General features: G+C 35.5%; 1 protein-coding gene across 1 annotated transcript; it reads right to left on the bottom strand.

The window, feature by feature from the left end:
• Positions 1–4,278: 4,278 nt before the first annotated feature.
• Positions 4,279–8,256, bottom strand: LOC140861624 (uncharacterized). Its single transcript, XM_073264646.1, has 5 exons — positions 8,035–8,256; positions 7,723–7,986; positions 5,689–5,847; positions 5,148–5,493; positions 4,279–5,000 (listed from the first exon to the last, which is right to left on the bottom strand). The coding sequence occupies exons 1-5, from the start codon at positions 8,254–8,256 to the stop codon at positions 4,279–4,281; spliced, it is 1,713 nt and encodes a 570-aa protein (XP_073120747.1).
• Positions 8,257–14,600: the final 6,344 nt, after the last annotated feature.

Below are 14,600 nucleotides of genomic sequence, written 5' to 3'. Positions count from 1 at the left end.
TTTTGTCCTGAAAGACATAAATGGGAAGATTGAAAGGAATAAGTATTCCTTGAAGATTTTTTTCTATTTTCGATAAAATATTTATTATTAGTTTTTTTTTTTATTTCTGAGACACGTTTAAAATTAATAGATATATCTTATCTTTTATTTAAAGATATTTGATTCCTATTGAACTCTTGTTTCCCTCTTTTGTAAGAATATAATCAAGGAAATTTCCATAAGGTTTCAAGACACTATATTTAGAGGGAAGACGGCTGCTAACATAGACAGAGAGATAGACTCTGTAGTGACCCAACCCGGAATCACTAACTATTCAGAGATTAAGCATGCAATTAAATATTAAAACTACATTAAATAAATCCAGCGGAAACTTGAACCATAAATAATAATACAACATACACCGACATAAAAACCGGGCTAAATAAAATATTATACAACCCCATCGAACGGAAGGTACTAAAAGTCCAACCTAACAGCCTGAACAGAAATAGGATCTCAATGCAACCGCTGCAGCTCAACAACCGCTGCCATCGAGTCCGTCCAACCTATGTCCTGCCCCATCGAATAGGGTGTCCAACACAAAACACTTGGACGTAAGCATAAACGCTCAGTACAGAAGTACGAATATACAAATACCATGCATGCACATGCAATATGAAGGGTACTGGAAGACCTATCCAGATACTGCTCAGTCAAGACGCCATGGTATATAGCACGTTGGGCTGTCTCATCAGGAGGTGGCTCCCATACCATAAAAACTCGTGGATATATCTGAATCCAAATTCATGGAATCCATTCACTAAAAGATGGGGCTGAGCGATGCCTACTACAGGCTATGCAAAACAAGGCATAAAGCTCAACTTGTACATGCATGCCGCATAATATCAATGCACATAATGCCACACAAAACATGCAAACATAATACATGTATATTCAATCTGGTATCTCGAATAATATGTCTGTACCTCTATAGAGAAAACCCAGGCACCCTAGCAACTCTAGCAGTCTAGGTACTCACAGTCCAAGCCTATAAGCAATAATCACTATATCACTTATTGTGCTCTAAAATTCTTAACTAAGATATTACATACTCCTTAATTTTATAGGGACCCAAAGTTATACATGCGTCCATAGTCAGCCCGCTGATGACGACTGCCTCAAAACTTAGGCACAGCTTCGCTGATGTCCCCGAAGTGCTCTGCCACTCCCGACTTTCCAATATGACGCCTAGAAACCCCTAAAATCGACTAGAAGGAGCTAAGAACGAGAGATGATTTGGAAGGTGAATCTGAAACTGAACCCTCGGCCCTCTATTTATAGACATAGTTCGGACCGTCTGACCGGCTAAATTGGTGTGATATAAGAACTTACTGGCAAGCGTACCAGGTCAAGTAATAGTAAAGTGGAAAAAGGTCCAGATGTCGAACCCACAGGGACTGTGTAATTATGAATACCAAAATATGATTATTCCTACTTAATCTAGACTAATGGATAAGAGTGATTTCAGATTTTAAACTAAGAAATTAAATAGCAAATAAAATTCAACTCAGTAAAAACGCAGCAAATATTTTGGATTAAAATTCTATTTGGGAAAAGCTCGATCAAGGACACACGTAGGTACCGGACAAATTATGTAACAGGTAGTCTATTCAAGACTCAGATTTAATCTTAATTCACGGGAATTCTCCTAATTTGTTCAAAGGACTATTTCTAGAACAATCGAACCTATTCAAATATTGACGGATTAATCTTTCGTAATTCTAATCAAATTTGAATGCATGAATAACTGTGAGAATTCAGTAAACACCTAAACCGCACATTGAAACCGAATTCTATTTCTAGTCGGTTTTATAATATGTTGATTATCAAAGTGATCGAAATCGAAACATCTTGCGTTGACTTGGAATCTATTAACATGCAAGAAAACAGTTGATCAGACTATTCACAAGATAAATATAAATCTGATAATCAATAAAATAAAATCAAGTCTAAAAAATCCCAAACAAACATCCAAGTTTTCTACATAAATTTGTCTGGCCCAATCACGTGGCCTTGATCGAAAAAAAAAAAAAAACTACTCACAAACCAAAATCATGATTCAAACAATGTTTTAATCATGAACTAAAAATAAAAATAAGAAAAGAAGAAGAAACGAGAAATTTTCTCTCCCAAGTTTTAGTAGTCGCCCTCTGTGTTCTCTGCGTGTTGGAACCCTTTAATCTGATGATTAGATTTGTATTTATATGCCCAAGGGTCTTCAAAAGATAGCATCCAATCCGAGCAAGAGTTTTCAAAAATACAAATTCTGCACGCTTTGCTCGAGCGAGCATGACTCTGTTCCAAAGGATTTCTGGGCTCGCTTCGCTCGCTCGAGCGAGCAACTTTCTGTCTCGGAATATTTTTGGCACGTCTCGCTCGAGCGATTGGATTTTTTTGCTCTGTGCGACGATTGTGAAAAATTCATATCTTGAATTATGGCCGTCAGATCAAGCTGAAATTTGGACAGCAGCTTCAAAACATCTTGAAATTTATTTTGAATGGTGGAGATCGGATTTGGGTCTCTCTAAAATTAAATTTGAATTTTTTTACCAAGGCTGCTCCGTAATTCATTCTTCAAAAATTCATTTTCCTACAAAATTAACCCGAAGAGTGAAATACACAAGCATGCACTAAAACACATAAAAATAATATGAATGCACACAAAATAGACATAAACCTATCACGAACTAATGCATACAAAATGCACTCATCAACACCCTCATACTTAACTCTTGCTCGCCCTCGAGCAAAACATACAAAAACAATATGCAAACAAAAACATAAGTAGGAATGAATCATGAAAAACATAGCCTCCGATAAATCCAACTTCAAAAATTAAAAACCACAAACTTCTTATTGTTCACAATACACTGTCAGTTTAACGTAAACGTGTGTGTGTGCAATGAATCATGAAAAACATAGCCTCCGATAAATCCTACTTCAAAAATTAAAAACCACAAACTTCTGATTGTTCACAATACACAGTCAGTTTAACGTAAACGTGTGTGTGTGCCATGTTATTCCAGTTTCGTGCAAATTCAAAAGAATTCATCCTATGAATGTTTAGCGACCTATGAAAATTCAATGCAAGTATCACAATCCAGCACTCCGTCATCTCAATAATCCCAAACAAAAATATGCACTTTCTTGAGATTAATTACGTTCCTCCGGATTTTGCACCCGTTATTTTTTTTATAAGCCTCAATAATTACCCGCAAACTTAGCTATAACTAAGATAGGATTCTGATTTCAGTCCCCTCGTCTATAGCCCGGATGGAGCATCAATCTCATTTAACCCGAAAACTTAGCTATGGAACAATGATTAGGATTTCAATCATTGTCCAAGCCCGGATGAAATTATTATTTTAAATTTTCAAAATTATTAACCTCATGGAATCCGCATACTTACTCAAGAACAAGAGATTAGGATTTCAATCTCTGATCGTAACCCGGATGGAGTTAACTTAATTTTCAACAAAAGTTTTTTTCAAAAATTTTATAGGTACGCCCAAGATCGCACATGCAATGTCTAAAAATCATCAAGAATCCAAAGACACTATCATGATCAACAAACATCTATTGTCGTGCAATGGTCAAACAAACACGAACTTCATCAATTACTTCGCTATACTACACCAGTCTAACATGTGTGCTTAAGATGATTCACGATTCAACCAAAAGTTTTTCATGTTCAATCAAAAGCAACATTTTCCAAAAACAATTTTTTTCAACTCTATCCTCATCAGATAACAGTCATCATTCTACTTGTATCCACAACACAAACAACAGCACATTGATAGGCATGATTACGAACTATATGCAAAGAAATAAATCATATGAATGCAAAACACAATGATAAACGAAACAAAAATAAATAACACCCCCCCCCCCCCCATACTTCTCCAAAGCATTGCCCTCAATTCTTCAGAAACAATGAACAAAATGCATAACAAATACACAAATACAAGAAAAACAAAAACAAAATGAAAAAGTAACACTCCCCTGGTTGCAGATTCATCCGCTTCCTTCTTAGTACTGGGACGGTAGCAGCAGGCTGGGTACATCAGTCAGGCACGGCAAATTGGCATGGGAAAAAAAGTAAAAATAAAATAAAAAGAAACACAAACCAAAAACCAAAAATAAAATAAAAAACAAGGTAAAGAACACTGGGTTTCCTCCCAGTCAGCGCTAAATTTATAGTCTATATCCCGACTATAGTCCTCTCTTGAGTGGCGACATTCAAGGTGGCTTATCAACCGTCATGGAAAAACTCAGATCAGTCCTGCAACTGAATTCTTCACTTCTATAGATATTTTTCAAGGGACCAATTCCTGCGGAGAGCTGAACCTGCTGACAGTCCCCAACATAATTAATCACATCAATAAAATTAACAGCAGAGCGAGATTTTAAATTCGAACTATCACTAGCCAACTTAAACATATGGAATACTACTTGCTCATTATTCCACCTCAAAACTAACTCTCCCTTTTTAACATCCACTAAGGCTCGACTCATGGCTAAAAATGGACGCCCAAAAATCAGAGGCACCTCACAATTTTTATCTATGTCAAGAATAACAAAATCTACAGGATAAATAAATTTGTCTATCTTGACTAAAATATTTTCCACGACTCCTCTTGGGTATTTAATAGATCCATCAGAAAATTTAAGAGAAATATTTGCTGGTTCAATGTTGCATATACCTAATTTCATAGCAAGTGCATGAGGCATTAAATTTATACTTGATCCTAAATCACACAAAACATTATCAACTGATAAACTTCCAATTTGGCAAGGTATAGAAAAACTCCCTGGATCTTGAGATTTTTGCGGGAGCTTATTCTGAAGCACAGTCGAACACTCCTCATGCATTGTGACCTGTGTCACATCATTCAACTTCTTTTTATTCCTCAGTAAATCCTTAAGAAATTTAGCATAGTTTGGCATCTGAGCTAAAGCGTCTGCAAAAGGTATGTTAACATGTAGTTTCTTGAAAGTTTCAAGAAACTTTTTAAATTGAAAATCAAACAATAACTGCTTAGCTCTTTGAGGAAAAGGTAAAGTAGAAATATTAACATTATCATTAACCTCAAATTTTAAAGTCTTACCTTTCCTACCTGCCATGGAGGAATTTTCAGTACGCGCATCCTTCTTTAATTTTGAACTTTTCGGCCCCTCCATAGTGTTTTCTTCGTCCCTCTGCTGCTCAGGTTTTTTAGATTGTGATCTATTAACTACCATGATAACATTCACGCCTCTGGGATTTGTTTCGGTGTTACTCGGCAATGCTCCAGTAGGACGAGTAGACAGTTGGGTTGCTATCTGAGTCATCTGAGTCTCCAACTTCTGCAGCATAGCTTCTTGATTCTGTAGCCGAGCCTCAGTACCAGCCACATATTTAATCATAATCTCCTCAAAACTCGGCTTCTTCTCCTCTTGCTTGGGCTGCCAGTTCTGATTTTAGTTGTTATTGTAGGAGTTGAACGGTTGTCGTCCTTGGTTTCCTACAAAATTAGCAGCTTCAACTTCAAATAACTGTTGTTCCTCTGGCAGATTCCCTTGTACTTGAGTCGTTGGTGCTACTTTCATAAGTGCCACTTGGTGTGTCAGAGCGTCAATCTTTGCATTCAGGACCATTCAAGCATCAACCTCTAGAATTCCATCCTTCTTCTCCTTCTTCAGATCCGGCCACCCAATGTTACTCTCTGCCATATTACCTATAATCTCCCAAGCTTCTGTCGGCGTCTTCCTGAATAAGCAGCCATTAGCAGTGGCGTCCAGCATAGAACTGAAAGAGTTGATGCCACGCTAGCCAAGTTGTGGCTAAGGGCTTTGAGAGTCTCTTATTGTAAACAATCTTTGTTTAATATAATTTACATTCATTGATGGCATTTTCTTTATCTTTCTTCATAATGTTATATTGTGATATAGTATTGTTGTTTTGATAAAGACCTTGAATATACTATAGTGTAAGTAAGATGAGATAGTGAATAAAGAGAGATCACTATCATGAAACACATCTTATAGTCACTGTATATTCTAAACAGTTCCTAGTCAATTGAGCCGTCCACAAATAAGGATAAGGATCGCTCGAGATAAAGACTAGAATTTGCGATGCCAAGTACCACGTTTCATTGGTATGGAACATAGATATGTTCAAATCATGCAAATGGATATTCATATGATGAATGATCGAACTACCCTATTCGGATTTTCCAAGTGGTTATTATTAATTGAGTGAATAAGTCCGCGGTTTTGGTTGTACACCATTAGTCCTTATTACTTGAAACATCATGGAGACTCTATATGCTAGTACTGTACTTTGACTCGTTTACCAACTCTATGAGGGTCATCAGGTGTCGGGATTGGGTACAGTTACGACACATATAGGAGTCGATGCTTTTTTGTCAAGGATTCACCACACGCTTGCGAGTGTGGATATCCTATGCGATCTGAGGAGATATTAGTGTGACAAATCTCTGGCCAGAGTACTCGATGTGATTTAGGTTACTTGGTTTCCTAGTAGCACATGCGATGTCACTATTTGACCTTCAAGATGCATTGCATAGATATCGAATCTCGGACGACTCTCGATGTACCAATGGTTGTTGATTCGATCGGGATATATGGATGAAGGGACCGTACTGTACGCTAACCAAAACCTACTGGTTCTTGCAGGCACTATCAGTGATACCTAGGGAATCATGGGGCGATGTTGCTAGGCGCTCTTACAATGATTCGATGGGTAAGTCGGAAATTGTTGTTCCGAGTCACAAGGAGTTGTGAGCCCACGGCTAGCTGTATCCCTGAACCATTGAGGGTCACACAAGTAATGGATTACTAATCCCCGTTGAGATAGTTAAATTTAAAGAGTTAAATTTAATGAAAGAGAAGTTGGACTTCTAAACTACAGGGAGTGGAATTTCCTAAAATGACATAGGGATGGGCATTTTTGGAAATCACTAAATTCGGATTCAGAAAAATTATCTTGACTTTAAGAGGTGCAGAAATGGTTTATGTGTACATTGGTGAAATCAGTTTATCAATCGGAGTCATGATGAATTTAATATTAATTTCTATAATAACAGGCTTGGCTTGTTGGGTTTAAGTTATGGATTATGGGCCCTAAGGAGTTAGTGTCCTAATAGACATATAACTTAATCCAGTCTAGAAATTATATATATATGTGTGTGTAGTTTTCGAAAATACTGATTGATTCCAACCTTGGATTTTTCGAAAATCACACAGATTATTCCAAGGGGAATTTTCGAATTCCTCTGCTCTTTTTTGAGAGAATTCAGTCTGTGATTTTTATGAAAAATTACATTCTGAATTGACAGATCAGATCTGTTTAATCTCTTCAATAAACATCTGATTGATTTCTAGTGCAATCAATTAGGGGGTTTTAGTTTTCTATTCGTGGACCTAATTTCGGAGATTGATCGAGCAAGTCATCAGTTCCTGGGATTTACAACAAGAGCAGATTTAATCTGTTGGAGTCCATAATCAAGCCATAGCTTGAAGATGTAAAATATTAATTGTTATTATTATTTTACTTGCATAGTTTAATTGTTAGGATTTGATACCCATGATATGAAATCGTTTCATATAAAAAATTTTAAACTTCCGCTGCACCGGATATCAGATTTGATTAATCTGAAACGTGTTCCTACAAGAACGCACTGATGGATCAGCTCCATTATAGAATGTCTGCGTCTGCTGGCTATGAGTGAGATTGTGTTGAGGACACATCCTCAAAATCTTCTTAAATCTGGTCCATGCTGCATGTAAGGACTCTCCCTCCTTTTTCCTGTAAAAAATAATGTCAGAAAACAACTTCTCCATTTTTGTAGGAGGAAAATACTTGTTCAAAAAAGTTTGAACAAGCTCAGTCCAAGTAGTGATAGAATCGGTAGGCAGATCATCTAGCCACTCAAGTGCATCTCCCTGTAGATAAAATGGGAATAACCGCAGTCGCACTGCATCAGATGTTACCCCATTAACCTTGAACGTGTCGCAAATCGACAGAAAACTCTCCAGATGAGCGTAGGGGTCCTTCACAGACGTACCCCCAAATCTCGCTTGCAGTTGGATCAGCTGAATAATAGAGGGTTTCAGCTCAAAATTGTTTGCCTCAACGGCTATGTGAACTATGCTAGATCCATAACCTTCAAATGGCGGCCTAATCAAATCCCATACAGTACGGTTGTCTGCCATCTCTTCTTCTGTTTTTGAATCGAGTTCCAGATTAATATCTCTCCTAGCTCTCCAAATCTTTCTAAGTGTGCGCTCGATCTCCAAGTTAAGTGGTAAGAGATCTTTGGTTTGTCGAGATCGGTGCATGCACTAGCAGATGAGTCTGAAAATAACCAAGAAAAGAAGAAAATTTCAGAATTTACTAAAATAAATTAAAATTAAGTCTAATCTCAAGGAAAATAAAAATTCTAATATCAAACAGTCCCCGGCAACGGTGCCAAAAATTTGACCGGCTAAATCGGTGTGATATAAGAATCTACTGGCAAGCGTATCAGGTCAAGTAATAGTAAAGTGGACAAAGGTCCACAGGTTGAACCCACAGGGACTGTGTAATTATGAATACCAAAATATGATTATTCCTACTTAATCTAGACTAATGAATAAGAGTGATTTCATATTTTAAACTAAGAAATTAAATTGCAAATAAAATTCATCTCAGTAAAAACGCAGCAAAGATTTTGGATTAAAATTCAATTTGGGAAAAGCTCGATCAAGAAAACACGTAGGTACCAGAAAAATTATGTAACAAGTAGTCGATTCAAGACTCAGATTTAATCTTAATTCACGGGAATTCTCCTAATTTGTTCGAATGACTATTTCTAGAACAATCAAACCTATTCAAATATTGACGGATTAATCTTTCGTAATTCTAATCAAATTTGAATGCATGAATAACTGTGAGAATTCAGCAAACACCTAAACCACACATTGAAACCGAATTCTATTTCTAGTCGGTTTTACAATATGTTGATTATCAAAGTGCTCAAAACCGAAACCTCCTCCGTCGACTTGGAATCGATTAACATGCAAGAAAATAGTTGATCGGGCTATTCACAAGATAAATATAAATCTGATAATCAATAAAATAAAATCAAGTCTAAAAATCCCAAACAAGCATCCAAGTTTTCTACATAAATTTTTCTGGCCCAATCATGTGGCCTTGATCGAAAAAGAAAAACTACTCACGAACCAAAATCATGATTAATGTTTTAATCATGAACTAAAAATAAAAATAAGAAAAGAAGAAGAAACGAGAAATCTTCTCTCTCAAGTTGTAGTAGCCGCCCTCTGCGTTCTCTGCGTGTTGGAATCCTTTAATCTCTCTCTCTCAATCATGACTCTGTTCCAAAGGATTTCTGGGCTCGCTTCGCTCGCTCGAGCGAGCATGACTCTCGCTCGATCAAGCAACTTTCTGTCTCTGAAGATTTTTGGCACGTCTCTCTCGCTCGAGCGAGCACAGGTCTCACTCGAGCGAGTGGATTTTTCTGCTCCGCGCGACGATTTTGAAAAATTCATATCTTGAATTCTAGCCGTCGGATCGAGCTAAAATTTGGACAACAACTTCAAGACATCTGTAACTCTATTTGGAATGGCGAGATCGGATTTGGGTCACTATAAAATTAAATTTGAATTTTTTACCAAGGCTGCTCCGTAATTCATTCTTCAGAAATCCATTTTCCTACAAAATTAACCCGGAGAGTGAAATACACAAGAATGCACTAAAACACATAAAAACACATAAAAACAATATGAATGCACACAAAATAGACATAAACTTATCACGAACTAATGCATACAAAATGCACTCATCACCGTCCAAACCCCGGGATCGGATCGTCCGAACTCCCCAAGCAACCCCATTCGAACACGTGTCCAGGCTTGTGATGTCACTGCTGACAAAATACGATCGGAGTGTTTGATCCAGCCTTCGGAGCATCCGATCTTAGCATCTTGTCAAATCAAATCTTTATCCACTTATCTGGACAAGATCGGACCGTCCGATCTTCACGGGGCCTCCGAAGTCCGAACTAGGCTCTGATCTGTTCGAAGCATCCGAACTACCCGAAACCCAAAACATAATCCGGGCCCAGTTAAGATCCATTGAATCATGTTTTAGCCATTTAATAATAATTAGACGCCTGATTAATTTAATTTGGATATGGGTTACTACAGACTCTTAATGCAGAAAATCGAGAGCTTGAAGACCAAAGACCATCGTAGATTTTCTGATGTAATTTTTGGGCCAATCTTTGCCGTGTTTTCTGTGCTGCCGTTATTTTTTGACATCTGAAGACATCACTTGCAAAAGTGTGGTTGAATGTTTCCTCTTATCTATCATATTTCGGCACTCAAGATCAACATCATATTGAGTTTATTGTTATTTATTTTTAGTATTTATTTCTCACTTTGTTTAGAAAAGTAGTTTCTCGTAGACAATCACTGATATTGCTTTTTGTAAATTGAATATTTTTCTAGTGATTATTTAGCCATGAGGCACTGTACAAGTACTGGTTACTTGTGCATGATTATCTATGAGTATTTTTTTTATTTTAAGTTTTATTCACGTTTTAAATTTCGGCTACATGTTGTCGTAGGTATTGACAACACCTGAGACAAAACCGTCTGAAAATTATGCACTTTTGTATTCCTGTCGAGACGAAAAACACTTTTGGATCAAAATTTATAAATATTTAGGACTAAATTGTAAGGGTGATCACGGTTTTTGCGGTTTTTTTGTAAAAAAGTTCAAACTGAATTGTCCTTTTGGTTCGGTTATATATATATATATATATAATTAAATTATGGTTTGACATCTAAAATTGGTTTCGCAGTTTTGGCCGATTTTAAGCGATTGCAGTCAGTTTGCGGTTTTTTTTAATAATAAGTAGAACGAAAAAATAAAAATACTCAAACTATTTAAAACAAATAATAGAAAAATAATAAATAGTGTATTTAATGATAATATAATCACAAATAATACAAAATATAATTGATTTTTTTTTGCACCAAACCTCCTTGTGAAATATTGAAAATACTCACTTCTCCTCTGTGAAATTTTAATAGCATCCTAACCCTTAACCTTTTGTAATAGTTGCATATTTAGATCTTGTCACGACGATTTTGTTAAACACACGTTGTTTTTACTCCAAAATAACCATTTTTTAAAAATAATATAGGGATTATAATACAAAATGACCTTCTATTATTTTAATAATTTCCATATCTACTCAAATACATCATCCTCATCAGAATACACAATTTTTCTTCACAAATACACGTGATATTTTTTTAATCATAAATATGAAAAATACTACAATAAAGGATATTATCGTACTATATATACACCTAATATTGTCAAAATAATGGTTGCTTAGGCTTTGTAACAACGCGTGTTCAATAACTCACCGTAAAAAGTGTTAAACATGCAATTATTACAAAAGATTAAGTGTCAAGGTGCCTATTAAAATATCACAGAGGAGAAGTGTGTATTTTTATATTTCATAGGAGTTTGTTGCAATAAACTCATATATAATTAGATAAAATATATAAAATAAAAAATCAAGCATCAACATAAAGTTAAAATAGATAAAATAGAATATTTTAAGTTTCATATTTAGTCATGATTATAAAACCACTTTGAATAATATTTTATCTTCGTATTAAGAAAGAAATAAGGGAAATATTGAAGAAAAGTTGCGAGAGAAAGTGACAGAGTGCAAGTTACAAAGAAATAACATATTAAATATTAAGGTACTTTTAATAACATTATTTAAAACAACTATACAAAGCAAGTCAGCGCATACGGTTTGGGTAATTAAAAACAATCGCACTGGGGAGGCTGTGCGGTTTCATTTTTTTTTTCAAAAAAAAAAATATTGCGGTTATTTATTTAAAAAAATGGTGCGGTGTGTTATAGTCAGTTCGGGCGGTTATTGAAAACTTTTGATCTGCCCTACTAAATCGGAAACGCCACAATATTTGTTACCAAATCGTGAAAAAAGAACCAAATATATGTGACTCTATCGGATCATTCTCTGTCATATGTGTTGCGTATTTGTGTGCCCGCAAGTGCACCAAGTCAAGATTTAATAAAGTGATTAATAGAATGTCGATCCCACGAAGAGTAATGTAAAAATTATTAATGTAAAAATTATTCAATGCTTGTAATTAAAATAGTCCAAATTTTATCTAGAAAATTAAATAAGAGAATTTGATTTTTAAAATTAAATAAATTCAAAAAACTTTAGCCAAGCGCGCACACAACTTCAGAAAAAATATCAATGAGAGAAAATGGTCTAGAGGTTCAGATTTCACCTGGTTTCGACAACAACTACTCTTAATTAATTAATTTTCATGAATTCCATTCAATTAATAGCCAAGAACACTTAAGTGTATTATTTTTCTCTCCCGAGGGACAAATAATGTGTATCAACTAAGATTCAATTCTAATATCCCTATTAAAAATCTAGTCTTAGTGATATAGATAAAATGATGTTCTTACTAAGGCTCCATTAATGTTATACACTATCTCGAGCTATACAAACAATTAACGGTATAATTCCTATTGATCTTATTCAAGATCCCCTCTCCCGAGCAATAATTTCAAATAAATATGACAAATAAATTTATGGGCAGTAAATTGAAAAGACAATCAAAACTAGAAAAAAACAATTAATCTAGGAGAATTCAATCCAATAATATTAAAAACTAGTAAAAGTGTCTCCACCAGGCTATATCAAACCCCTAGACTATGAAATGTTTAGTTCATGATAAAATTCAAATAAAACCAAGTCATGTTTTTCAATCCAGACATCAATTCAAAAAATAAAAAGTTCAAAGAAAGATAACAAATCCGTAGTCGGTTTTCTGTGTCCAGTCGATCGATCTCCGTCTTTGTTCTTCACGTTCTTCTCTTGACTTCTCACAATAAAGCTCATAATTCTCACAAGTTTGTTCTCTCAAAGTTTTGAGTGTAATGTGCGGCGGCTCTTCTTAGATTTATGCGTGTGTTTTTCCCTTTTAAATGTTCGCCGAAGCCCTCAAATAAAATCCCAACAATCGATTGTTTCAAATTCCCAAAACTCTGTAATTTTTCCTTTCACGCAGCAGCGCAGAAACGCATGGATTTTGTGCAGATGCGTTTACGTCTTTATTTTCCAATGCGCAGAAGCGTGATTGAGTTTCGCAAGTTTTGCACAGATGCTTGAGTTATGCGCAGAAGCGCATATGTTCTTCATTCTCGGCCAGGCCACGCGCAAGTTTCGCGTAGATGCTTGAGATTATGTGCAGAAGCGCATCTGTTCATCATTCCCGGCCAGGACACGCACAGAAGCATTTATTTTCACGCAGAAGCTGAATGCTTTCTCGATAAATTGCGCAGAGGCTCTCCAATTCACGCAGAGGCGCATCATCTCCCACAGAAGCGCTTCAAATAACGCAGAAGCGCATCAATTCCAACAGCTTGCTCTTGTTTCTCGCATAGATGGTTTCTGCAGCGCACGACAATTTTCAAAAATTCATATCACAATATAACCGTCAGATCAAGCTGAAATTCTGACAGCAACTTTAAAACATCCTAAAATTTATTATGAACGGTGATGATCGGATTTGTATGTTTCAATAATTTCCAGTAATTTTCTGAAGTTGCTGCTCTGTATTTCGGCTTTCCGTTTCTTCTCGCTACTTTTTTTTCAATTCTTGCATCTCACAAAAACAACAACTAATATACATAAAATTCACTCGATACATCACAAAGTCAACTCAAATCATATATAAACTAAGTGTATAAAATACACTTATCAACATGTTATATGATCTACCATTAGTTTTAACGGTTAAATTGATGGAAAGACTAACTCGGCTAATATTATTAAAAATTTTAGACTAAACCGAGAACACTAAAATATTTGGGGCTTTTAATAGAAAAATGAATCAAACAATTATGACTGAACCGAGTTTTCCCCCTATTTATGTAATTATAAATAAGTAAAAAATTTAGATAGAGACTCATTAAACTTATTTTTAAATGGTTTTTCAATATATTTCTTAATATATTTTTAGGAGCTCATTACCTATAGTTAGCCAAAAAAAAATGAAAATGTTAAATTATTGGCATAAAATATGTTTAATTAAATGCTAAAATAGTGGCATGTTGGGTATTGAAAGATTTTATTATCATAATTATAATCTTTGTATCTAGTGTGCAGGGTTTTTATGGGTGACTGCTAAAACACGATTGTGTGTTTTAACGGTTTACCATGTTTTAGCAGTCGCACACAGATTTTTTATATATTAGAATGTGTGAGATCGAGACTATATATAATCATTAATAAATTTCCTTAGGGTGCAGGATGAACCACTGCTAAAACAAACTACCTTGTTTTACCAGTTTTTATTTTAATTTTTTAAAAACTTCTAAAACACACGCCCATAAAAAACTCCGGAAACTAGGGTGTGGGGATTAGACCGTAACTCCGGATGACAACGAGACGGGTCTGAGGCGGGTTTGGCCAAACTCGAGACCC

Source organism: Henckelia pumila, chromosome 4, assembly GCF_033568475.1.
Source record: "Henckelia pumila isolate YLH828 chromosome 4, ASM3356847v2, whole genome shotgun sequence".
Taxonomy (NCBI): domain Eukaryota; kingdom Viridiplantae; phylum Streptophyta; class Magnoliopsida; order Lamiales; family Gesneriaceae; genus Henckelia; species Henckelia pumila.
This window is presented reverse-complemented; position numbering and strand designations above follow the sequence as displayed.

Coding starts and splice junctions, on each gene's coding strand:
- LOC140861624 (XM_073264646.1), bottom strand. CDS start 8,256: ATGGCAGACAACCGTACTGTATGGGATTTGATTAGGCCGCCATTTGAA. Junction 5,494..5,688: donor AGAAGGATGGAATTCTAGAG/GTTGATGCTTGA, acceptor AACTAAAATCAG/AACTGGCAGCCCAAGCAAGA. Junction 5,001..5,147: donor CTCCATGGCAGGTAGGAAAG/GTAAGACTTTAA, acceptor TACCTTTTGCAG/ACGCTTTAGCTCAGATGCCA.